At 54.0% G+C, this 25238-nt stretch overlaps 1 protein-coding gene across 1 annotated transcript in view; it reads left to right on the top strand.

The window, feature by feature from the left end:
- The window catches only part of SLIT1 (slit guidance ligand 1), a 164771-nt gene extending 139792 nt beyond the window's left edge, over window positions 1-24979 (top strand). The window contains exons 24-37 of the mRNA XM_046027075.1: window positions 782-853; window positions 1691-1762; window positions 10160-10323; window positions 12023-12147; window positions 12460-12557; window positions 15239-15378; window positions 15509-15602; window positions 18149-18286; window positions 19567-19804; window positions 21255-21385; window positions 21825-21979; window positions 23006-23294; window positions 23628-23839; window positions 24621-24979. Coding sequence (XP_045883031.1) covers window positions 782-853; window positions 1691-1762; window positions 10160-10323; window positions 12023-12147; window positions 12460-12557; window positions 15239-15378; window positions 15509-15602; window positions 18149-18286; window positions 19567-19804; window positions 21255-21385; window positions 21825-21979; window positions 23006-23294; window positions 23628-23839; window positions 24621-24859 — 2167 coding nt within the window. The 3' untranslated portion in view covers window positions 24860-24979. The remainder of the gene's footprint in view (window positions 1-781; window positions 854-1690; window positions 1763-10159; window positions 10324-12022; window positions 12148-12459; window positions 12558-15238; window positions 15379-15508; window positions 15603-18148; window positions 18287-19566; window positions 19805-21254; window positions 21386-21824; window positions 21980-23005; window positions 23295-23627; window positions 23840-24620) is intronic.
- The last annotated feature ends 259 nt before the right edge of the window (window positions 24980-25238 follow it).

The following is a 25238-nucleotide window of genomic DNA, read 5'->3' as shown; positions in this document are numbered from 1 at the left end:
ATCTTTATGATGGGGGTGGGGGTCACAGCCCCTTCCCAACACCATCACAGCTTCTTCTTTGTCTTCTTGTTCTTGTTCTTCTTTTTTTTTTTTTTTTAACATTTTATTTATTTATTTGAGAGAGGGAGAGGGAGAGAACAGAGGGAGGAACATATTCCCTGCTGAGCAGGGAGCCCGATGTGGGTTTTGATCCCAGGACCCTGAGATCAGATCATGACCTGAGCCGAAGGCAGAGGCTTAACCCACTGAGCCACCCAGGCGCCCCCATCACAGCTTCTTAACAGCACATCACTAGGTGGGCCCAGACCTCACCTGTCGTTTCCCGGAGTGAGGCTGGGACTGGTCAGGGGACAACTTAACAGGGACACCAACTCCGGCCATCACTGGGGCAGCCTCTGCAGGGGAGTGTGCCCAGTGTCCTCACCGAAGACTCACGGGGAGCCTGGGCATGGCGCGGTGAAGACTTCACCTGGGCCATTTCCCCTTACCCACAGGAAAGCCCTACCAAGTTGTCATCATTTTTGTCCCTGCTCTGCAGCCGAGGGAACTGATGGAGGCACGGAAGGGCTGGGGCACGTGGCCGGGTCACAGGACTTACTAGCCTGGGGCTCAGCCTGTGCCCCCTCCCATGCTCAGGCCTCCCTCATTTTGCTGCTGAGCAACACCCCACCCCCTGCAGCCAGCCTGCAGGGGCCCAGTCCCTAAGTTGGCGCCGTCCCCTCCCTGTCCTGGTCCCCCACGCTCCAACCTCCGGTTGTCCCTCATCCTTCTCTTCTCACAGGATCCTGAGCTACAACGCCCTCCAGTGCATCCCTCCTCTGGCCTTCCAGGGGCTGCGCTCTCTGCGCCTGCTGTAAGTCTCCCCGCTCTTCATTCCTCCATGAAAATCCAGCCCATGGTGGGGGGTGGGGGGGGCTGTGATCCACCCTGTGGGCAGACATGTCTCCATGTGTGTGGCCCCAGCAGGGCCAATCGTGTCCTGAGATAGCAGACCTGCCGGTGCTCATTCAAGGCCCCCGGAGGCTGAAGAACGAATGGGAAACTGAGAAATGGAGGGTTGTGATCCGCCCCACATTGTGTTTGGGGGAGCAGTGTGTTGGGGGAGTGCCGTCGAACATAAGGTGGCTCCTTGTTTGCCTGTGAGTTTCCGGTTCAGGTGGAGAATGTTTGCAAGAGACTTGTGAACATTTTCTAAGAATTCCCACTGGGAAGTTTTTGCCCTGTGATCAAAGCCCGCTGTCACGCCTGTTAGGAAGGCCCCTTGACGATTCGTGCATGGGACCCACCCCCGGCAGCCGAGCCTGGGACAAGGGGACATTCTTTACCCTCAGCCTATGGCTGGCCATGGTAACCTGTTCACCCAGGGGGAGCCTACACATCGGGCTCACCAGCCAAGGGAGGGCGGGCACGGGGCCGCACACGTTCCATTGGCCGTGTAAACAGAAATGGAGCTTTGAGTTATTTGTGCTGGCCAAAACAAGCCCTCCAGGAGGGCTGGGGCACGGGGTCGTCTACTTGGGTTGTGAGGGGGCTCCCTCTCCCTTGCCAGTGGCCGGCGGGGCCAGGTCTCTGAGCTGAGGGCCGTCTCCCTCTGGCCATGACAGACCCATGGAGGAGCTCGACACACGCCTCCATCAGTTCTCGGGTCTCTGCCCCTGGGTGAGTCACCAACGGCCTCTTCTCTCCTCAGGTCCCTGCATGGCAATGACATCTCCACCCTCCAAGAGGGCATCTTCACAGACGTGACCTCCTTGTCTCACCTGTAAGTAACCTTGGGCCAGTTCTTGAGGCCTTTTTGGATTTCAACAGAGCTTGGATTCCGAGGAAGACCCCTCCCCCACCTCCCGAGCTGGCAGAGTGGATGGCTTTTACCCTGAAGCTAGGCAAGCTCATGACCTTCAAGCAGCGCCCATCTCAGACCCTTACACGTTGTGTTTCCTCAGTCCCAGCTGTGGGGCTGGAGGACCATTCTTCCTAAGCAGTCCTACGAGGAGTAATGCCCTTGTGGACTGCGTCAGCTGACCTAATCCTCACAGCCTTCCCTCAACGTGGGCACAGTGATCCCCATTTTATACATGAGGAAACAGGCCCAGAAAACGTGAGAAGTTTGCCCAAAGCTGCACAGCTGGTAGGGGCCAGAATCTTCTGGCTCGGAAGCCCATGCTCTTAAGCATGGCTCCTCTCTGGAGCCTCTGACTTCACAGGGTGGGGGAAGAGCTCTGGACATTTACTGCCCCCCCAGGAAGTGCTGTATGCGATGCAGGATTGCTTCCAGAGCCTTTCAGCTGGCAGGACCGTGTGGGGTTGTAAAAGGCAGGATGTTCAGTTCCTCAAAAGGCTAAATGTGGAATTACCCTGTGACCCAGCAAATCCACTCCTAAGCGTCTTTCCCAGATAATTGGAAGCAGATTCTCACAATAGAAAACTCGTACACCCGGGCACATAGCAGTATCCTTCACACAGTAGTCAAAAAGCAGAGGCAGCTCGAGTTGTTGGACAAAAGATGGTGTCCACGTACAATGGGGTGTTTTCCAGCTGTAGGAAGGAAAGAAGGAAGGAAAGCCTGGCTCTGTTACAAACACAGCCAGGCCTTGGTGACATGCTGAGGGACGTCAGCCGGACGTGGAAGGACAGATGTTGTCTGATTCCGCTGACATGGGGTACAGAATGGTCGACTCCCCAGGTAGAGGCAGGGGAGAGGAGGCTTCTGGGTGCCGGGAGCAGGAGCACGTGGGGAAGTCTTGTTCAGTGGGTAGTGAGTTCCTGTTCGGGGGTGACGAAGCACTTTAGAGCCCGAGAGTGGTGAGAGTTGCACAATATTGTGCTCATGGATGCCCCTGAACTGTACACTTAAAATGGCCCAAATGGCAAATTTTTTTTTTTTTTTAAAGATTTTATTTATTTATTTGACAGAGAGAGATACAAGTAGGCAGAGAGGCAGGCAGAGAGAGTGAGAGGGAAGCAGGCTCCCTGCCGAGCAGAGAGCCCGATGCGGGACTCGATCCCAGGACCCTGAGATCATGACCTGAGCCGAAGGCAGCGGCTTAAACCACTGAGCCACCCAGGCGCCCCCAAATGGCAAATTTTGTGTTGTGTGTATTTTTACCACAATTGAAAAAAAAGAAAGAAAAAGCAGCGAGGCCATGACAGGCCCATCCTGCTTCTGGGGGTGGGTCTGGGTGCTGAGCTCACGGTCCCAGGTCCCAGCTCCAGGCCGAGGCAGGGATCAGGCCAGGAGCACGGCAGCCGGGGCGCCGGGGGTTCCTGGGACCCACACTCATGTGCACAGTGGAGCGCTGACACACAACCTCAGAGAGCCCTCTGGAGCCCTCAGCATCGCCATCTGAGGCTCATTCTTCCCGTAATCTCACTGGGTTTTCTCCGTTGAGAAGACTCGCCTTTTCTTCATGCTCGTCTCTGAAATCATAGTGTATCGTAGCGTAGGGAATGAAACCATTACCTATAGTTAACGATCTATTTAATATGATAATATTTCTCCTCACTTCCTGAAGCATGTTACGTCAGTAATGCATTAACCTTAGACTTGAGGAAATAAGTAGTAATATGTACTATTTATTGAGGGCCTGTACTTAACTGTGTGTGAATACTTTATCTGTGGTGTTTCGTTTACTCCAAGACTGAAGTGAGAAGTAGGTATTGTGCTCACCAGTTCTGCGAGTTTGACAGGGACTGATGGAGCCCACAGTGAGGATTCCAGTGCTGGTCTGGACTCCGTGGGAAGAGTGCAGTGACTGATTCGTGATGTCTGCCATGGGATGAAAGGGAAAAAGGGCTCTAGGTTCTAGGTGGTAGGATTTATTATTTTCATTTTACATTTTTTTAAAGATTTTATTTATTTATTTGACAGAGATTACAGGTAGGCAGAGAGGCAGACAGAGAGAGGGGAGGAAGCAGGCTCCCCGCTGAGCAGAGAGCCTGATGTGGGGCTCGATCCCAGGACCCTGGGATCATGACCCGAGCCGAAGGCAGAGGCTTTAACCCACTGAGCCACCTAGGCACCCCTCATTTTACATTTATTTATTTACATTTATTATTTGCATTTATTTACATTTATTATTTACATTTTCCACTCAGGCCCAGGCTCAGAAAAATGAAGCAGCTTCCTTAGGTCATAAAGCTAGGAAATGATAGAGACAAGATTGGAACTTAGGTGTATCTGATTCCAAAGCTATTGATTTATTCTGTATTGCCTCAATAAATTATGGCCTGAATAACCTCAGTGAGCCAAGTGCTGAAGAATTTACTACCAACAACTTTCTGCCTTCTGTGACCATCAGGAATATTATGAAGCAAATTTAAAGGCAGCAGTGACTAACTTTGGGGAAGTCTGAGGAGCTTCACAGAGGGGGTGACGCGGGTGCTGCCATCAGAAAGGGACTAGCTAGGGATTTGCCGTTGGAGAAGATAGGGAAAGACATTCTAGGAGGAGGGAACAGCATGTACAAGGGCAGGATGGCAAGAAATTAGATGACCTATTCAGGGATGTTGTCCAACATAGGATAGTAGGGGGTTGGTTGGGTGAGGAGTGTGGGGTGGGAAGAGATGAATCTGGAAAGGGGCATTGGAATTCCATTGTGAAGGACCTTTTGTGCCATGCTAAGGAGCGTGGACCTTATGTTACAAATAGAAGGGAATAGTGGAACAGCAAAGTTGTAGAAAGGTCCTGGAAAGCCATGGTGACGTGTGGAGGCCGGCTGGCATGGGATGAAGCAGGAGGGAGCCTGGCTAGAGATAGACGGTGGCTCTAGACAAAGGCCAGGCCAGGGCCACATTGGTCATTGCTCATGATGACTCCCATTCAACAGGGCCTTGTTTCCATCAGTATTTGGTGGTTAGTTGTTGTGAGCTCATTTTTTGCTGAAGTTTGGAATCCTGAGGACCTAAATTAGAGATGCTCCTCTCCAGAGAGAGTCTGTGTTTGTCCCGGCGGGCACCAGGGCAGGAGTCACCCAAGAGTTGGCATCCAGTGTCCCTGGCTCCTGGAGGTGCCCTTTGTTCCTACTATGACTCTAGCCTGGGCCTCTCCTCTTCACTAGCAGTATGTGGTGGGGAGGGGCCGGTAGGCAGAGGGTGCAGTGGAGGCTCAGGTCCACCATATTTAAACCTCTTGAACTCTAGAAGATCAGGATGTGTGGTGTTAGGGCCTTGTTCTGCCATCAACTTGCAGTGGGATCTCTGACAATTCATTCATCTCTTTGGGCCTCTTTCCTTGCCTGTACAAAGGTTATTTCTAAGGTCCACTATGGTCCATATACCATAATGATTTTGAGCGCTCATCACCATCCTGGGTTCCAATACCCTGCACACTTCTCTACTGTTGTTAACTTTTATCTTCACTTTGCAGTTAGCTCATCTTTCCTCCACTTGTCTGTCTGTCTGTCTGTCCATCCATCCAACCATCTCTTCATTAGTGAATATTTACTGTGTGCCAGTTCCTGAGCCAGTGCTCCCAACATCATTCTTCATTTCTCTAATCTGGCGTTTTGTTGTCTCTGATTTACTGCGTGCCGGGAAGCTAGATTCCGAATTCATTAAGAATTCAGTGTGAAGGGGCGCCTGGGTGGCTCAGTGGGTTAAAGCCTCTGCCTTCGGCTCCGGTCATGATCTCAGGGTCCTGGGATCGAGCCCCGCATCGGGCTCTCTGCTCAGCAGGGAGCCTGCTTCCCCTCTCACTCTCTGCCTACTTGTGATCTCTCTCTCTCTCTGTCAAATAAATAAATAAAATCTTTAAAAAAAAGAATTCAGTGTGAAAAGTCAGTACGGACGATGAACTAGATCATGGCATGCCCACAGGACAGCACAGCAAGTAGTCAGAGCACTATGGCACCATAATTTACTATTTGATGAAAACGCGGCATAAGGAAGACCCGACACTCGGATTTCGCGGACACACATGTGTGAACACGAGACCTGGAAGGGAATACACAAAAATTAAATTAGTTAGATTTATGGGACAAGGGAGGATTCTTTTCCTTGTGAATTTGCTTTGCTTTCACACTGAGCTCCGTGCGTTCCTCATGCTTTTGGGCAGGGTCAGGGTTAGGCTGCTTCACGGGCACTCCTGGGCTGCCTGCTGGTGTCCTGCTTCAGGGCAGGAGAAGGAGACAGTGCAGGGCACGAGAAAGTTGCTTGAGAAGAGAACAGGCAGAGGAGGTCCGGCTCGGGTGGAAGCGATTCCGAGTACGTGCTAAATCTGGGAAACGGCCATGGGAGAGCTATTTTGGCCGCGGTTACGTTAGCCGAAGCCCGGCAGGGCCTTGGCGTGGACACACCGAGTGTCTGCTGTTTCAGCGATTTCCAGGTTACACCAATGATCAACAACACAGAATTATTTACACTCTGGCGAGGGTGTAAACCTGAATCACAGCCCTTCTGGCTTGACAAGCAGCCTGCCTGCTGTCCCCATCACTGCGCCTGGGCTGGGCCAGTAACTCTCTGCTCCACCCTGAGCTCTCAGTCACTTTGGATGGGAAAAATGGCCCCAGGCGAAAGTGAAGGGGTCTCAAAACCCCAGCCTGCAGGTGGCAGAGAGGGTGAGTGGTTGAAACCAGGTGTGGCTCACAGCTGGCTCTGTAGACGAACAAAGAAAACGCGTGTCAACCCCGACTTAACTTTTGAATAGCAATATTGACTTTGGGAGTTTTTATTATTCTTTACTGTTATTTTTACGTAAAGAGTCAGGAGGGAACACTTAGACTGGAGGTGCACACGGGGCTCCTGGCTGGCTCAGTGCGTGGAGATCGTGACTCTTGATGTCGGGGCTGAGGGTTGAGCCCCACTTTGGCTGTGGAGATTACTTATAAATAATAAAAAATCTTGGGGCACCTGGGTGGCTCAGTGGGTTAAGCTGCTGCCTTCGGCTCAGGTCATGATCTCAGGGTCCTGGGATCGAGTCCCGCATCGGGCTCTCTGCTCAGCGGCGAGTCTGCTTCTCTCTCTCTCTCTCTGCCTGCCTTTCTAGCTACTTGTGATCTCTCTCTGTCAAATAAATAAATAAAATCTTTAAAAAAAATTTAAAAAAATCTGAAGAAAAGATTTGAGGTGCACTTTTGCTGCCCTTTATGGGGGGCGGGTGGACATAGGGGGAATCAGCATTGTGACAATCCTGACCTGTCAAGGTCTCCACATTCACAGTGGCTTCAGTCTCTGGGGCATTTTCTCTAAATGAGCTAGCTACAGGACTGAGAGAAGAAGTCATTTATAATAAACTTTCAGCTCATGGCTCATTAGCAGACCACACTCCTGCAAGTGCATGACAAAAAAAATATTTTAAGTCTGTATTGACATTTTGAATAACGTAATCACATTACGTTGCACTTTTTATGTTAAAAATATTCATCTAGTTAACATAAACATTTTAAATATAGCACAATTTTTGTATTCCTGTTATTCACAGAAAGTCTTTTTTTTTATTTTAAACACGCATAGCTTCAGAAAAATCAGAGCCTCTGAGCTTCCTCGACCTCTGGCAGCCCTGGCCCTGTTCAGTGGAGAAAGGAAGGTGTCGCCCCCCTCCCATTAGCCGGGATGGATGCTGTCAGCAAATCAGGACAGAAAAAATGAAACACACGTCGAGGTTGAACTGGCCTTCTTTTCCACGCTGCGTTATTCCCTTGGTGCCCATCTTAGGTTATTTGTGCTTGTCTTCCTGCCCGCCTCCAGATTGCAGGCTCTTTATCGAGTCGTAAAGTGAGCCCCAGAGAGGGGACGCGGCTTGCTCAAGGTCAGCGGGCAGGGAGCAGCCGCGCTGGGGCCCGAGGCCAAGTTGTCCAGACGCCTTGTCAGACTGTGCAGTCATCCGCTGGCCTATTTTGGGGAATTCCTGCTCAGAGCTGCTGCTGTTATCATCAGACCAAACATACCTCGGGGGAACCACTTCCTCTCTATCACCCAGAAACAGGTGGAAAAGGGCAGCGCAGCCGTTATTTAATAATGTGCCCATTCTCATTATCATCCCTTAGCCTTATACTTACAAAATAGTGTTGATATCAATGAACGGCAGGCTCAAAGCTCTGATTTTTCTCTTCGCTGGACCCAGGAGCTCTGGCCCCTGCATTCTCCCAAAGCCAGCTCTCGCTCCTCTCTCAGCCTCCCACTGTTTGTCAGAGGGTTGCTGAGTGTGGCGGCTGGTTGGTGAACACTGCAGTGCTGGGGGTGCGGTGTTGGGTCGGGGTGAGGGGGCAGGCCTGGCCTGACGCTACTGCCGGCAAGCACGAGCTGATACTTGTTTGGGAGGGCAGCTCTGAACATCCTGCCTGAGCTTCCTCTGTGACCTGAAGCCCACTTCTAGGCACCTGTTCTAGAGAAATGCTCACACCGTTGGAAAACACCAGAATGGCAGTAGGGAAATTGCTCAGTAAGCTCTGAGCTATCCATTCCTTTGGGATGCTATGAAGCGCTTTGATAAAATGAGGGGGGGTCCCTTTGTGCCGACCTGGGAAGATCTCCAAGACGTGCCACTTAGTGACAAGAAGCTGCCCGGTGATGATCCAGGAGGTGGATATACTTTGAGCCCTAGGTGTTGGGGCTCAAAGGTTTTGTATTCCTGTTATTCACAGAAAGTCTTTTTTTTTATTTTAAACACGCATAGCTTCAGAAAAATCAGAGCCTCTGAGCTTCCTCGACCTCTGGCAGCCCTGGCCCTGTTCAGTGGAGAAAGGAAGGTGTCGCCCCCCTCCCATTAGCCCCACAGCGGGGCTGGCTGTGCAGTAAAGGCTCATGCCATGGGGACTATTAGGATTCAGGAGGGCATGTGATGTAACGAGCACTGGCTATTACAGAAGACTGATGAATCTCAGACCCGGACCTCTGAAACCAATAACACATTATATATTAATTAATTGAATTAAAATAATTTTTTAAAAAAGAGCCCTAAGTGTAACTCTGGGAGAAACCGGAAGGCTACAGGCCTGGGAGTGGTGACCTTGTGATATGGGTCCTTCTGTGCTTGGTAGTGATGGGTTGGCAGGGGGGTGGGCAGCCTTTGTATCGTGGATGTATTGTTTCTTTCTACTGCAAACAGTGCTGTGATTAGTACCGCTGCGCAGGTGACTTTACACACCCAGGCAGGTGTATCTGTGAGAGAAACTCCCAAAAACAGAATCGCTAGGTCAAAAGGCCACTGCATGGGTGATTTGATAGACATCACAAAACCCCCTCTGTCTCAGTTAACGCCATTTTGCTCTCCCACCAGTCACAGGAATGGGCCTTTTTGAAGAAATTAAGGGGACGTTCACGTAAGATAAAATGAACCATTTTAATGTGTACAATTCAGTGGCATTTAGTACATTCACCAGGAGGTGGGGACTTTGTTTGCAGTACTTGGAAGGGGTTTACAATGAGAATGCGTTCGTGACTCCTTGTTTAATTAAAAATGAAAAGAAAAATGAAAGAGTATGGGCTTCAGAGTCAGACGGCCCTGGGTCTGGAGCTGGGGGCTGCCGTTCACTGCTGTGTGACCCCAGGGAATTTACTCGGTCCACGTGAGGCTCAGTTCCCCCTGTTGGAGACAGAGAAGAAAGCTCACACCGTGGGACTCATGAGAAGATTCGATGTGGGGCCGTGGGAAAGCAGCTGGTTCCTCTCAGCAGTAAATGGTGGCTCCTTCCCCCCTCCCATGCACTCTGGAGGCGGCCCTGTCCTCAACAGCCCCGGTTCAAATCCCACCTCCCCCTTCTCTCTGTGCCATCGTAGGCGGGTGCCCAAGCTTTTCGAGCCTGTTTCAATATATGCCATGAAAAGAGCAGGCTGTGGGGAGGACTGAGAATATAACACATACGGGGGTGCCTGGGTGGCTCTGTCCGTTAGGCATCTGCCTTGGGCTCAGGTCATGATCCCAAGGTCCTGGGATCGAGTCCCGCCTCAGGCTCCCTACTCGGCGGGGGGCCTGCTTCTCCCTCTTCCTCTCCCCCTGCTTGTGCTCTCTCTGTCAAAGAAATAAAGGAAATCTTAAAAAAAAAGAAAAAAGAAGATACCACATAGGAAGTTTTTAGAGCGGGGCTGGCTGTGCAGTAAAGGCTCATGCCATGGGGACTATTAGGATTTTTGGCAGCCCCTGGCTGAGTGCCTGGCAAGCTCAGTGCCTGCTGGGTGAAGGACCCCATTCGGGATGACTGCTGCCCTCTGCTCTCTGATGCAGGGCCATTGGGGCCAACCCTCTGTACTGCGACTGCCACCTCCGCTGGCTGTCCGGCTGGGTGAAGACAGGCTATAAGGAACCGGGCATTGCCCGCTGTGCGGGGCCCCCAGACATGGAGGGCAAGCTGCTCCTCACCACACCTGCCAAGAAGTTTGAATGCCAAGGTGAGCCCAGAAGCACGAGAGCAGGGGCTGGGGCGGGGCTGTAGGTACACGGTTGCGTCCCCACCACCTGCTACTGGGGGACTACGGGACCTGCCTAATTCTGGCAGGGCCTTCCAGGGGCTCCTGTGTCCCCATGGTGACCAGCTGAGTGGGGGGTCAGGTGGCAGGAATGATGGGCCTGCTGCTTGTTAGCATGGCCACCTTCTTTCTGTTCTTGATGTCCAGCGAATGAGAAAAGCTGGGTAGAACAGCTCAGGCTGTGAAGGCCTTAATCCCTCTCCCTGGGGTCCATAAGGAAAATAAAAATAGTAGCAGCCTCTCAGCAGCGGGAGGGCTCAGGACTCCCTTTGGTAGAAATTGTACTTGGCCCTGATCCCCTCCTCCCTGCCCCAAGCCACTGGACCCCGCTGCCACTCTCCTGACATTTGCAGAAACACAGGGCCCGAGTGTGATTGGAGACTCCACACACTTAGCACTGAAGCTGCCTCACCTGGGGTGTCTGGAAATTCTCCTTCAGAGGTGGATTGGCTGATTGATAGCCTGGGAGCCCAGCTGGGAGGGGAGCCCGGGAGGGGGCTGAGGGCTGCCCCAGGTCCAGCTGTGTGCCCCAGGGGCCAGCAGGGGGCCCAGCCCCTGCACTCTGCAAGCTCACGGCCCTTCATCGGAAATGAAACTGACAGCCCTGAGTTAATGGTCACCTGGCGTGCAGGCTGCTGTCACGGGGGGTAACCTTTCAGAGGGCCCTGATCTGTGGCTTGGCTGTTGGCAGCAAAACATTGGTTCAGTATTTAACTAATGGTTATTAGATGGTATTGGTAAGTTAAGAAAATTTTTTGTTGAAATATAACATGATAACATCGAGGTACACAGATCATAAGTGGGGGGGGGGTTCCCCTGGATTTTCTCAGACTGAACACACCAGGGAAATAGCACCCAGAGGAAGGAACAGAATCCCAGTACCTGGGAAATCCACTCACGTATCCTTCCAGTGAAAAGTGTTTGTCTCTTTTAAGGCTCACGCCTCTTCAGCAGGACTGATATTTCTCCATTTCTAGAAGGAGACCTGAGTGGAAACCTGAGTTTTATTCTTGTGAGGTCCTCATTCCCCTCATAGGTGGTGCCCCAGGCAGCCTGGCTGCTCGCTCCTGGCCCACTTCCAAGTTCAGGGAAGAGGACGCGCGAGTCCTGCAGGGGCTGGAGAAGGTCTTGCCTGTGGTGATGGGACAGACTCTCCCACACCAACCCCCCCTTCAGCCTTGGAGAGAAACAACTTGAAGGCAAATGTACTTTTTCCTCCTAAGCATGGCCCCTCGCAGAGCCGTGCCCCTCCCTGCCGAGGTGGCTGCCCTCGGACTCCTGCTCCTTGGGACGGGGTGGAAAGCCAGAGCCCACCTCGGTCATTGTGATTGTGACGCCCTCACCCTGATGGCTTTGCTCTGACCACTATGTGGGGGCTCCATGGGCATCCCGCGCCCGCCCACTGAGTACATTCCAATTAGCATATTTAGTCCTCATGGCCTCCGAGCAGGTCCTGCGACTAACTTCACTTTATAGAAGTCAAAGGAGGGCATGAACATGACCCAGAGGAAATAGAGGGAGGGCCCAAAATTTCCTTGGGGAGAGGACTTCCACTGCTCTCCCTGAGGGCTGTCCTGCCCTCCTCTCTCCCTTCTGCCCTAACACCTCCCCCCTGCCTCAGGTCCCCCAACCCTGGCTGTCCTGGCCAAGTGTGATCCCTGCTTGTCCAGCCCGTGCCAGAATGAGGGCACCTGCCATAATGACCCCCTTGAGGGCTACAGGTGCGCCTGCTCCAGCGGCTATAAGGTGAGTGGAGGCTGGGCCTGGGGAGGAGGAGGGTTGCTCTTTCCAGCAAGGACGGGGTTGGGCTGGCTTGTTCACCACTTTGCCCACCGTGTCCAGGGCAGGCGCGTGAGGGAGTGTTTAATCAATGATCCAGCATGTGATTGAGTGAATGAATAAAGGAAGGAAGGAAGGGAGGGAGGGAGGAATGAATGAAGGAAGGAAGAGGTAACTCCTGGGCCAGGGCGGCTTCCTGCTGCGGGGCTGGCTGTTTCTGTTGACTCACAGCAATCCCTGGGTCTCTCTGAGGTCCTCATCACTCACTCTGCCCCCCAGGGCCGAAACTGTGAGGTGTCCCTGGACAGCTGTTCCAGCAGCCCCTGTGGCAACGGAGGGACCTGCCACCCACAGGAGGGCGAGGATGCTGGCTTCATGTGAGTTGCCTGGGCAGGCCGGAACCTGGTGGGAGGGGTGTTGATGGGTCTAGCACCCGAGCCTGGGTACCTCCCTCCTCCAAGTAGGATGGCCCCGTGCTCCCTGTGTTGGAGGTGAAGGTGGGGTTGTGCTGGGGAAGGCAGCTAGAGACCCCTTCATGCCAGGCCGGACCCCTGTTGCCCAGAGAGATGGGGTCCTGCTGAGTCTCAGCAGCACGGAGGGCTGGGGCTCAGAGCTGTGCTGCCCATCCCTGCCCCAGCCCTCTCCCTGCTCGTGCCAGGGGCCAGAGGGTCTTCGGATGGTCCTGGCAATCCGTGGCCAAGGGCATATGTGGTGGCAATGCTGAGGGGCAGTGCGGGGGTGTTTTACACCCCTTAATCTCCACTAACTCCCAAGGCCTCTGACCTGAAGCCAAACAGCTGCTTGCTGTGCCCATGTTGCCTGAAGGCAGGGCCCCTAGCCCGCTGCTTCGTATCAGGCAGCTGCTTCGTATCAGGCAGCCCGCAAGGCAGGTGGGGAGGCCTTCCCAGAGGTGGGAGCAAGTCCCAGGTGCGCCATCCATGGCCTCTCCCCATGATCTGGGTCCCACTGGTCACACTTGGGTAGCCGATGCCCACCCCGCCTTGGACTTCGTGAAGGGCCAGCCCTCCTGACTCCTGTCTAACCTTCCCACGTAAGCGCCCCCACCACGGATTTCCCCCAGGCCCCTTCAAGGAGCCCCCTACCTCCCCAGAGCTCTCCTGGACCCAGAGTTTTTCCAGAGGAATATATAGTATTTAGTTGCTGAAAATAAACTGCCCAGTGAACAAATCTGCTCTCTGGAAAAAGATGTTGAATCTGCTTGGCAGGAATGGCCAAACCTGCCTTTGCAAACCCGAATGGCCAGATGTAAAAAATAAAACACAGGCTCTCACAGGTCGTCACCTTGGAAACAACGTCCTTAGAATCGTCTCCCTCCTCCTCTGGGCTTTGGCAGCCGCTCCATCCAGCCCCCCCCCCACCCCCCAACTAGGCTCTTGGGAAGGGGTGTTCTATGGAGCTTGGGGGGCTGAGAGGACCCCTCAGAAATGCCTGCTAGGCAGAGGGCGGGTGCAGCTGCGGTAGCCCCCTCCCAGCTGGAGGGTGGGCCCTGAAACTTTGAGCTTCTTACCGTTATGCTCAATCACCTGCGCCAAACGGGTGTTTAAACAATGTCTCCTCTTGTACGTCCTTAGAGTGACAGCCAGCATTTTTCAGTGTAAGTTGAACTGTTTATTGTAAAAGAGTGAATTTCCAGGATACTGTAAATATGAACCTTTAAAAATCTCCCTTTTTAGTTCACTTTTATCATTTTCCAGTGGAATCTGATGAACACAGCAATTTGATCCCATTTTTAAAAATCACCCCAACAAGCTCATTTAACAGCTTAAACCCATTATCTCCTTCCTTTGCTCCTCGAACTAGTATTTTGATTTTACTCCTCACCCCCACCTCCGTTTCTCTTCCAATGTCTATGTTCTGATGCTCGAGTCTGTTCTTAAGCCCGCTGCCCTACTTCTCTGCCACCCACGTGGGGATGTAAGTTTATAGATTTTTTTTCTTGTCACCATCAACCTCTGAGAAGTATCCTTTGCAGAGTTGTCATTACAATTGTCAACAATTGTAATGATATTGTCAACAATCAGAACCCAACTCTACAAACTTTGGCAATTGTTACACATGAAAGGAAAATGTTATGACTCATAATGAGCTAGGTGGGGCTTTTTGTGATGCTTTTCTTCTACCTGGTTCCTGTGTCCCAGGGTGAATGGGACAGAATGAGAGAAGGCTCAGCATCCAACATGTTCCTTTTTAAAAAAAAATCTATACAGCTAGAAATGTTGGAAAGTTTGTGCACATAAATCACTGGGATTAGAAGTTTTATTGTAGCATGTCACTCAATTATTTGAAACCCTTCCGAGTTTATATACCCAAACCCCAGACTGATCTGTCATCAAAAGTTATTTTTAATGCTCGATCAGCTGACCATTCAGTGATTTTTTTTTTTTTTTTTTAAATACACAGAACTGGAATGTCTTGCAAAAGTGTTTGTCCAGTTGGGAAACCTCTGCCTTCTTAACTGTCCCTTTATTTGGTGCACGAGGGTTTTAGGCTCCAGGCAGTCCCAGCTCACACTCAGGCTGGGGAGGTGTGTGTGCATTTCTGAAGCTCTGGAGTAGGTCTGTTCAGGGAACAGTTCAGGTTCTGTGCAGAACTTGAAGGATCTGGAAAATTCTCAGACCTCTCTGACCCACCTCTCACTTGGAAGACCCTGGGCCCTCCCTGGGGGAACTCTCCACGAGCTGACTCCTGCTCCTCCTCCAGCCCTGTTCTCACTTCATCCCTGATGTATGAGCTAAGAGTCCCCGGCCTCTGTCCACCCTTCCCAGCCTCCATGTGGCACCATCCCAGTACTTCCCAACTCTCGTGTGGTTGCCTGTCTCCTCGTTGTCTCTCCAACTAGATTGTGAGTGAGCCCCCAGAGTCCAGGCCTGTTTGATTCACTCTAACCCCAGCACCTAGTGAGGGCCTGGCCTGAAGTGGACCAGAGCTCTGGGATGAGGATAGTCCCCGGGGGACATGGGCTTCCACCAGTGCCTCAGGAAGGCTGCTGGCCTGGCTCGGGCCCACCTGGCGCGCTCTCCTCGCCCTCCGCCCGCAGATGTTCCTGTCCCACCGGCTTTGAAGGACCAACCTGTGAGGTGAATACGGACGACTGTGGAGAGCACGCCTGTGCCAACGGGGGCGTGTGTGTCGACGGCGTGGGCAACCACAGCTGCAGGTGCCCCCTGCAGTACACTGGTGAGCGCGGTGGGGTTTCATGCCCTGAGCCTGTTCCTGGCAGTGGAAGGGCCGTGGCAGGCTTCTGCTGGCCCAGCTGCCTGGCAGAGCACGGCACCAACTTCTCTCCTCCTTCCTCCTTCTTCCCCAGGAAGGGCCTGTGAGCAGCTGGTGGACTTCTGCTCCCCAGATTTGAACCCATGTCAGCACGAGGCCCGGTGTGTGGGTACTCCAGACGGGCCCAGGTCAGTGTTGCCTGTTTTCAGGGCCAGACAAGGGCATGGGCCTTGAAGTCCCCTCATCTCCGTTCCCCCCATTTTATTTCCTTACTTGTCAAGTGGGCTTGGTCCTGGCTACACAGGGTCCCTGTGAGTCAATATGGGGACAGGGTAATGGTGGATGCCTTGACCGCTCTGAGCCTGTCTTCTCCTCTGCAAAGTGGGCCCCCCGTGGCTTCCTCCTGGGGTGGTTGCGAGGGTCAGATGAACAAACACGTGGAAAGCACTTCACTCCAAGGCTGACCTCTGGTAGGTGCTCTGTAAAGGGCTCTTAGCTTTCCAGATCCACCATTTCTCCTCCACAAATACAAAATGCACAAAACTCTGAAAGCCAAAAGCCCATTTGATAGCAAAATCTGGTCTGACCAGAACATATTTGGTAATAAAACCTGACCCGCACGGTTGGTTACAAAGCTACTTAAGGTCACTATTCTTGCCATGTAGTTAGAACGTATGTAGAATTTGCTGCAGAAATGTGAACATGTTGAACTAAGGGGCTGCCCCAGATCCCATTGCTGTGTTACATAATGCTTTAGGCCGTGTATAACCTTTCCAAAATCCCAAAATTTCAGAATTGCAAAATCTGCCTGGCCCCGGAAGGTTTGGATAAGAGGTCTTTGACTGTTGTCGCCTTCTTTGTTACTGGCTTATATGGAAGTGCATGGTCACAAGAAGACTACATGAAGGTTGTGGGCTTTTAAAATGTTTCCAACTGCAGTTTTGTCAACACAGTCCCATTTCTGGGACCCATTCCACCAGTCAGGACAGCCCAGGTGGTCAGGGTTGAGGGCCTGTGGCTGAGGGACCAAACCCCAGACACTCAGGCGAGGGTGGGGAGTGGAGCCTCCCACGGAGCCCACGGTTCAGCAGGGGCCACCCACGGACAGGGGCAGGAAGCAAGAGAGCGGGGTTCCTGAGGCCTGGTCTGAGACCAAGGGGGTGCATGGGAGCCGAAGCTGCTGCACTTGCCGGTGAGCTGCTGGGGTGGAGTTGGCACGGCAGACCAAGAAGCAGTGGCAGACCAAGGGGTACACCGGCTGCTCAGAGGGGCTGGACCTCAGACAGTGGACTAAAGCAGGACTGACCCCCTCCCTCCCCTCTGGAGGGAGGACGGGACTCACTCTGCTGTGCCTGGGACTCAGCGGGCATTCAGTACATTCCCTGAGTGAGCGAGTGAACGTGAACGTGGGCAGAGGCTTAGCTACCGCAGCATTGTCCAGACTGCAGCACAAGCCCTAGTCGTGGCCTGTGATCCAAACGGTGGGTCCAGATGAACATTAAAAACTAAAATAGAGGGGGATCTGGTGGTTTAGGTCGTGATCTCGGGCTTAGTGCTCAGGGCAGAGTCTGCTTGTCCCTCTCCCTTTGCTCTTTCCCCTGCTCGTGCTCTCTCTCAGGAATAAATAAAATCTTAAAAAAAAAAAAAAACTAAAATAGAGAAACTGAGAATCATGCCATTTTATGTAGTAAGGAGTAGTATTATGGCGTAAACTGACTTTAGGGGTGTGTGTGTGTGTGTGTGTGTGTATATATATGTACGTGTATGTATTATTTGCGTAGAAAAGTATTGAACAGCTTGAAAAACTGGGAATAAAAACATCCAGGCAGGAGCAGAGCATCTGCCTGCCAGGTTGTGTGATTGAGCTGTGGAATTTGCAGTTTAGTTTGGAGGAGTTTCGCACAGGGATCCCTTGATGGCAGCTGGGAGGGCTTCCTGGAGGAGGTGTGGTGTTGCCCAGGTTGGACTGAGGCAGGGAGAGAGAAGAGGATGTGCTAGAATCAATAGGCATGAAGGCAGGGAAGTGCTGGTGGGGTGGGTGTTGCTGCCAGTGGAGATAGCTCTGACCACAGGGTGGGCCTGATCGGGGGGGGGGGGCAGGACAGGGGATGTCTTGCAAGGCTGTTGACTGAAGTTAGATGGAGTGTACTCTGTCTGTGACAGGCAAATGGTTGCTCTCCGGGTGATGGGAGCAGCAGAGTAGAGCTGGGGGCTGGGGACTGGCCTGGCATCCCTGAGCGGGGGCACTAGGTTTGCTGGGGCAGGGCTAGGAGGCTGGTCCAGTGGATATGGGGAGGCTGAAGACAGCTAGTTGAGCCCTATGATGTGGAGTCTTATTCTGTTGAGCAGGTTGAGAGGGGCTGAAGTTTGGCCTTGGATGTTCTGTCAGTGGTCAGGGTGGGTCCTCCATGACAAGATCCCCTTCTCCTGCCACTGGATAGCCAACCTCCCAGCCCAGAATCTGCCCCCACACAGAGGCCCACACAAGCTCCCTTCCTGTACCAGAAAAGGGTCCCAGGATGTACTGGGGGACATCTTTCTCTCTAGGGCTCTGTTTGACCTCCTGGTTGTCCCACAGATGCATGGGCCTTGAGGTTCTCAGTCACACACATGGCCCCCAGGCCCCACAGGCTTCTGAGGGCCTGACTGCCCCCTCAATCCTCTCCCTCACCCGTTTGCCCCCAACTCCTGTTCATCCCTCCACCCATCCCCCCCAACCCCATTCGCCTCCCAGGTGTGAGTGTGCACCAGGTTATGCAGGTGACAGCTGCAGTGAGAACAAGGATGACTGCAGGGACCACCGCTGCCAGCACGGGGCCCAGTGTGTGGACGAAGTCAACAGCTACTCCTGCCTCTGTGCTGAGGGCTACAGGTGAGTGGCCCCAGAGCACTGTGAGCGACTGAGGCCTCCTAGCCTCCAGCCCCAGAGCTGGCAGGAGCACCCAAGCACAGCTGGTGGGAGGGAGTAAGGGTCTGAGCCGGGAAGTTGGATCCTGAGGGTCTATCCGTGGCTATGCCCTCCCTTGGTGTGTGACCTTGGGAAAGTTCCCCAGTCACTGAGACCATAAGCACAGGGTCCCTAAACTGTTTGGTAGAGGGACTGGGAAGTGGGTACAGAGTACTGGCCAGTGCCTGCCACATATCTGTCCAGTGAGCCAATGATGACCCGTCCTGGCATAAAGGTGGCTTCTCTGAAAGGTTGGGGTGGGGCATCCCTCCTCTCCTTCTGGCCACCTACCTCCCATGCTCTCTTTGAGTCTTTTTTTTTTTTCTTTAACAGTTTTATTGAGCTATAATTCACCCAGTTTCTGTATATAACTCAGTGGCTTGTAGTGTACTATCAGGATTGAGAATCTATTAACCATAATCAACACTTTCATTACTCCAGGAAGAAACTCTGTTCCTATCTGTCACCCTCCACCCAGTCTCTGCTCCAGGCAGCCAATAATCTATTACTTGTGTCTATAGAGTTGCTTGTCCGGGATGTTTCCTATAAGTGGGATCACACCATCTGTGGTCTTCTGTGACTGGCTTCTTTCCCTTGGCATCATGGTTTTGGGCTTCATCTGCGTGGTAGTGTGCATTAGAACTGCATTCCTTTTTGTGGCCAACTAGTATTCCATTGTATGGACAGACCACAGTGGTGGATCTGATCCTCTACGGAGAGACCTTTAATTTGTTTCCGCTCTCGGAGGCCGTGAGTCCTGGTGCTGGGGATGTAGCGTGGATCAGAACTCCCTGCTGGTGGTCCTGTCCCCTCTTTTATTTCTTTAGTCATTTGAGTCTTCTCTCTCTTCCTTGTGTCTGTTTTTTTCTCCTGTGGCAATAGTAAATTTGCTGGCAGACTTCACTGCCCTAAGCCGTGAGTGCTTCTCAGACTTTAACGTGCACACGACCTTATTAAGCAGATTCGGGTTTTCCGTTTCTGACAGAGGCCCAGGGGAGAGCGATGATGCTGTCCCAGGGACCACACTTGTTTCTCACCTTGTTCTCAGTATCCTTCTGGCTCCTAGTTCTCTTGGGAAAAGTGTTCGTTAGGAGCATCTTCTGTTTCTCCTGATGTTCAGTATTTCTCTCCAGGACCATGGGAGAGGAAGCTGTCCCCTTGCCCCTTTGCTCTGACTTCTCTGACCTGTGTCTTTCTCCTTTCAGTGGGCAGTTCTGTGAGGTACCTTCCCCCGCTCCCGCCCCCAGAAGCCCCTGTGAGGGGACCGAGTGCCAGAACGGGGCCAACTGTGTGGACCAGGGCAGCGGGCCCGTGTGCCAGTGCCTCCCAGGCTTCGGCGGCCCTGAGTGTGAGAAGCTGCTCAGTGTCAACTTTGTGGATCGGGACACCTACCTGCAGTTCACGGACCTGCAGAACTGGCCCCGAGCCAACATCACGCTGCAGGTGCGTCATGCCCAGTGTGCCCAGTCAGAGAAGGGAGTCAGGCAGGTCAGAGCAGTGAGGAGCATCCCTGCCTGGGAGAACTGGGAGGAGCCTATGTTAATTAAAACCCTTTGGATATGGGTAAAGCAGATGTGGGAAGGTTACTGGCTCACAAAAGCAATCTCCCATCAGGGAAGGAGGGAATAGGGAAAGTGGTCTTGGGGTCCTCTCCCACCGCCCTGTCTCGCCTGCTCCTCGGCACCAGTCTCCAGCACTGCGCACACTCCATATGGCTGCAACACAGCCAGAGTTGGCTCTGGGCTTCAGCTCTGGCCTTATATTTTTAGCCTCCTAGCCCTGGGGCCCTTACTTTGCCATTCCATGTCTTGAATTTCATCTCCCAAGGTCAGTTTGTGGAGGCCTAAAAGCACATCCCCCTTGAACCGCACTGTTTGCCCAACAGTTCTCAGGGAGAAGAGGGAATGGTGTACGATGAAATGATCAAAGTCCCTGTGTCCTCCTTGGCCAGCTCTCTTCCTCCAGCTGCACTCCCCACCCCAGCAGCCACGTCTTCCTCCTTTGCTCCCAGAGCCCCTAAGCCTCCCAACATGCTCACTGTGCTCCCGCATTTCATCACCTCTCCCACATCCCACCCACGTCCACTGTCTACACTACAAGAACACAGCCTAACTGCTTGATAAAATAAATTCCCCCACGTCCTCCGGCACCTCCACAGAGAGGTGGGTCTGCCCTGCTGTCCCATTGCAGGCTCTGCCCTGCCAGCTGGTTGGACAGCAGCCACCGACCTCAGGGAAGATCTCGGACTGGCCTGCCTTCAGTCACTTGCCTGTCCCTGGCCCAGCCATGAAGTCCAGCCTGATGGGGTACTATGTTGGGTCCAGCCTGGGCCCTGTGCCAGCCCTATGCGACCAGGGAGTCAGGCTCTTTACCAAGAAGTGGGGGAAGAGGGACAAGGCAGGATGATGGCCCCTACAGCACTGGAGAGCGCTCTCCCTCCCACGATAGCTCCAGCTTTTGCATGTACGGCTCTGGAGACAGGTACTACCTCCCTCCTGAATGGCTCCTTCCAGCTTGGGGTGGTCATGGCTGTTAAGAGCCTTCATTTATTTGTCCTCTTGGTGGCTCCCAGAGGTCCACAGAACGGGTTACCTCACGCCATCGGACTTTCCTCTCCGGGCAGGTGCCCTTAGGTCTCTTACCTGCCCCTCCTAGCACACAGTTTCCAGGCCTCAGCTGGTCCATCTGACTTCTCCTACTGGTGGTGGATGGCATGTGAGCCAGGGGCTACTAGCTTCTGTCAGCATCCCTTGGAGGATGTATCCCCTGGGTAGGCTGGGTAGTCAGGGGCCCCGCTCTGCACATAGCACTCGTCTTCCAAATGTGGATCCCCCACCTGCCCCACCTCCCTGGGCCATGGCTATGTGGGAGAGAAAGTGCCCTTGCCCCACAGGTCTCCACGGCAGAGGACAATGGGATCTTGCTGTACAATGGGGACAATGACCACATTGCAGTGGAGCTATACCAGGGTCATGTGCGTGTCAGCTATGACCCAGGCAGCTACCCCAGCTCTGCCATCTACAGGTAAGGCTCCATCATGCTCACTGCCCTCCCTCAGGGTCTCCCGGTTCAGGAGCAGGTAGTTATGGGGACCACCAGGACTGGGCGGCTCCAGTGGGAAGGGCCTTTGAACCATCTAGTGCAGCCCCAGCTTGGAGCTGAGGCCTGAGCAGTGGGCCGTCCCTTCCCTATCTCATCTCCTCCTCACTGGGGTTTCTTTAGGGGACGGGAGAGATGGTAAGTTGGAAACCCCTGTCCCAAACTGCTCAGCTTGGCCCAGGGAGTCCTAAGGAGGGAAGCAGGAGGGACTAGACCCTAGGCCTAGGTCTACACACGCTCCTCCCTTAGAGATGTTCCCTGGGAAGCAGCTGAGTAACAGTGGCCTTTCTGGGGAAGGGCCCAGGCAGAAATGGGCCAAACTGAAGCCCATTCCCTGGGGTGGGGGCACCCCATCTTCTTCCAGTGCCGAGACCATCAATGATGGACAGTTCCATACCGTTGAGCTGGTCACGTTTGACCAGATGGTGAATCTCTCCATTGATGGAGGCAGTCCCATGACCATGGACAATTTTGGCAAACACTACACGCTGAACAGCGAGGCCCCCCTCTACGTGGGAGGTAAGGACCTGGCCCAGGGAGAGGCTAAGGCTCACTTAGGTGATGGCGACAGCCATTCCAGGTGGAGCCTCTGTTGCTCTCTGGCCTAAGGCTTGCCAGGAGGGCTGGTGCCCAGGCCATTGGACTGGGGGGGTATTCCAGCCCACTGGTGGATGGCCCTTCCCGTCTGGAATCCAGGCTGACCGAGGATGGGTACCTTGGGTTTGGTCTGAGGTCTGGCCTTGAGGGGAGCCTGGAGCTTTCCTAGTTGTTTTCCAAAGTGGGCACCTTTCCTCTTGGCTTTGGACCAGCAGGAGCTTGTCAAGTGTTCAGGGTCCTTGGGGCTCTCTGAGGCCCAGAGCTGCTGCATGAGGCTCCAGCACGGAGTTCCCACATCAGCTGGGATGCCCCAGCTGGCTTTCCGTGCTTTGTACCTACAAACATTTCCAGGTCCAGACAAGTCAGGTTTCTGCAATAGTGGGGTTTTCTCAGTGCTGTGGAGGGCCTTGGTGAGACTCTGAGCAGGAGGAGAGGAGAGAACCCTGAGTTCTAATCCCAGCTCTGCGATTTATTAGTTGTACAACTTCGGGCAAGTCACTGAGTACCAGATGGGGTTTAGCCATTCTGACCTCAGAGGGTTGCTGCGACGACCACAAAAGCAGGTGACAAAGCTCTAGGCCCAAGTCCTCTGCTGCTCTTGGAGTAAGGAGGTAAGAGCTTGTGTCTCACAGTGCAGGAAGGAGCCTTGGGCGAGGGCAGCCTGAGCTTAGGCACTCGGGGCTCTTTGTCAGCTGGCTGCTATAGGCTTGGCGCCCCTGGGCTCTAGTCATATAGGGCGCAGGTTTTCTTTTTCTTCTGGGAAAGGAGTCTGGACCCTCCAAGGTGGCAAAGGACTTTGGCTCAGGGTTGCGGAGACCGAAGGACTCCAAGGGCAAGGGCAGGAGGGAACCCTGTGCAGATGTCCAGCAGACCTCAGTGGTGAGTGCCAGGCATGGTCTGAGCCTGCCTTGGCCCAGCTCTGTCCCCTCCTGCCCCCCGCCCCCCCAGGGATGCCTGTGGATGTAAACTCCGCCGCCTTCCGCCTGTGGCAGATCCTCAATGGCACCAGCTTCCATGGCTGCATCCGAAACCTCTACATCAACAACGAGCTGCAGGACTTCACCAAGACACGGATGAAGCCAGGCGTGGTGCCGGGCTGTGAGCCCTGCCGGAAGCTCTACTGCCTCCATGGCATCTGCCAGCCCAATGCCACCCCGGGGCCCGTATGCCACTGTGAGGCCGGCTGGGGGGGCCGGCACTGTGACCAACCAGCGGACGGGCCCTGCCATGGCCACAAGTGAGCCCTCAGTCCCTGCCCCACCTGCAGGTTCTCTTCCCTTGGCTGCCAGCTCCTAGCTCCAGGGCGAGGGCTGCTGCATGGACTGTATTCTTAAACCCCTCCAAACTGGAACATGTGGCCCAACAAAGGATTTTAATTTTTTCTAGTTTTCAGTTTTTATTAATAGGAAGAGGGCCCTAGGGGTGGCTGGGGTGACAGAATCCCATTTTGCTCCCTTTTGCTCTTGGGCACAGTATAACATCCCCTGACACCATGGCTGGGATTGTGGGGTGCCCTAGGGCTGGACTGGCTCCAGCCTATTCTCACAATACCTTTTCTCGTCCCCTCTAGGTGTGTCCACGGGAAGTGTGTGCCCCTCGACGCTCTTTCCTACAACTGCCAGTGCCAGGATGGGTACTCGGGGGCTCTGTGCAACCAGGCTGGGGCACCTGTGGACCCCTGTGGGGGCCTGCGGTGCCTCCACGGCCACTGCCAGACCTTGGCCACCAAGGGGGCACACTGCGTGTGTGACCCTGGCTTTTCGGGCGAGCTGTGTGAGCAAGGTCAGGGGCCCCTGTCCTGACATGCCCTCTCCACAACTTGCATTAGTGACTTGACTTCCTCCTCCAAACCTGGCATCCCCTTCTGTGCCCGCTCCCCTTTCCTGCACCCTAGACTGCTCTTGGGCTGCAGTCCTGGGCTTTGAGCCCCACCACCAGACACCTGGCCCAGCTTGCCCTGAAGCCCCCTTACCCAGGGCATGTACCCCCTTACCCATGACCACTGTGGTGGGGTCTCCCCTTACAGAAGAGACTGCCCAGGGTAAGCGCTCCTGCCCAAACCTCCACATCTTGGTCCTATTACTTTGGGCCCCTGGGAGCAGCAGAAGTCTGAGGGTTGGGAACTCTTTCCCAGGCCCTCCCTGGCCCCTGTGACCAAGATGCTCCTGCTGGAGTAGAGACTGCTGAGGCTGGAGAGAGGGAAGTCCAGAATGCAAGCACCTTCAGGGTCCCGCGGGCCCCCCTGCTCCTGGCACAATTTCCTTCTCTATTCTTGCCTTCCCAGCCGCCAGCCTCCTCTTGCACGGTGCCCACTTACCTGGCAGCCCACGCTGTCCTGGAGGGTCCTGGCAGCTAGAAAGTTCTTCCTTCCTACTCACTGGACTGTGGGCCCGGGAGGAAGACTGTGCATGTGCATGTCTGGTGGGGACGGAGGTGGAGTCTGAGCGCTGGAGGACCTGGTCCTTGGAGGCTGCCTCTCCTCCTCCTCCTGCCCTCCCCCCCTGTGCCGGCCTTGGCCCACGGGTGGGCCCTGAGGCTTTCTCTTGGTGTCTGTCCTATCCAGAGTCCGAGTGCCGGGGGGACCCTGTCCGGGACTTTCACCAGGTCCAGAGGGGCTATGCCATCTGCCAGACCACGCGCCCGCTGTCGTGGGTGGAGTGCCGGGGCTCATGCCCAGGCCAGGGCTGCTGCCAGGGCCTGAGGCTGAAGCGGAGGAAGTTCACCTTTGAGTGCAGCGACGGGACCTCTTTTGCGGAGGAGGTGGAGAAGCCCACCAAGTGTGGCTGTGCTGTCTGCGCGTAGTGCCTGGCTGGACAGGGAGGGGTGAGGTGGGCAAGGGGACACGGCAGCAGCGGAGCCCAGTGGCCTGCAGTCGGGCTGGGGGTGTGGGCCAGCGGAGCGGCTCCTGGGCCAACCTCCCAGAGCAAGAGCACTGGGGGCGGGATGGGTGGGCGGGGCCCGGGCTGCAGGCTGCCCTCTCCAGAAGTGCCTTGCACAAATAGGCGCTTAATAAATATTTGTTGAATGAATGTGTGCTTGAGGTCAGGCCAAGAGTGCAGAATGGTGACATCCCTTGCTTGCTTACTACTTGGGTCTGAAGAAGGGACTGGCCCCTTCCCAAACCAGCTTTTCCTTCTCACCTGTGGCCCATGCTGGCCTCAGAAGGTCGTTGCCCCTGCGG

Source organism: Meles meles, chromosome 13, assembly GCF_922984935.1.
Source record: "Meles meles chromosome 13, mMelMel3.1 paternal haplotype, whole genome shotgun sequence".
Classification (NCBI taxonomy): Eukaryota; Metazoa; Chordata; class Mammalia; order Carnivora; family Mustelidae; genus Meles; species Meles meles.
Note: the sequence above shows the minus strand (reverse complement) of the source record. Positions and strands in the feature narration are given on the sequence as shown.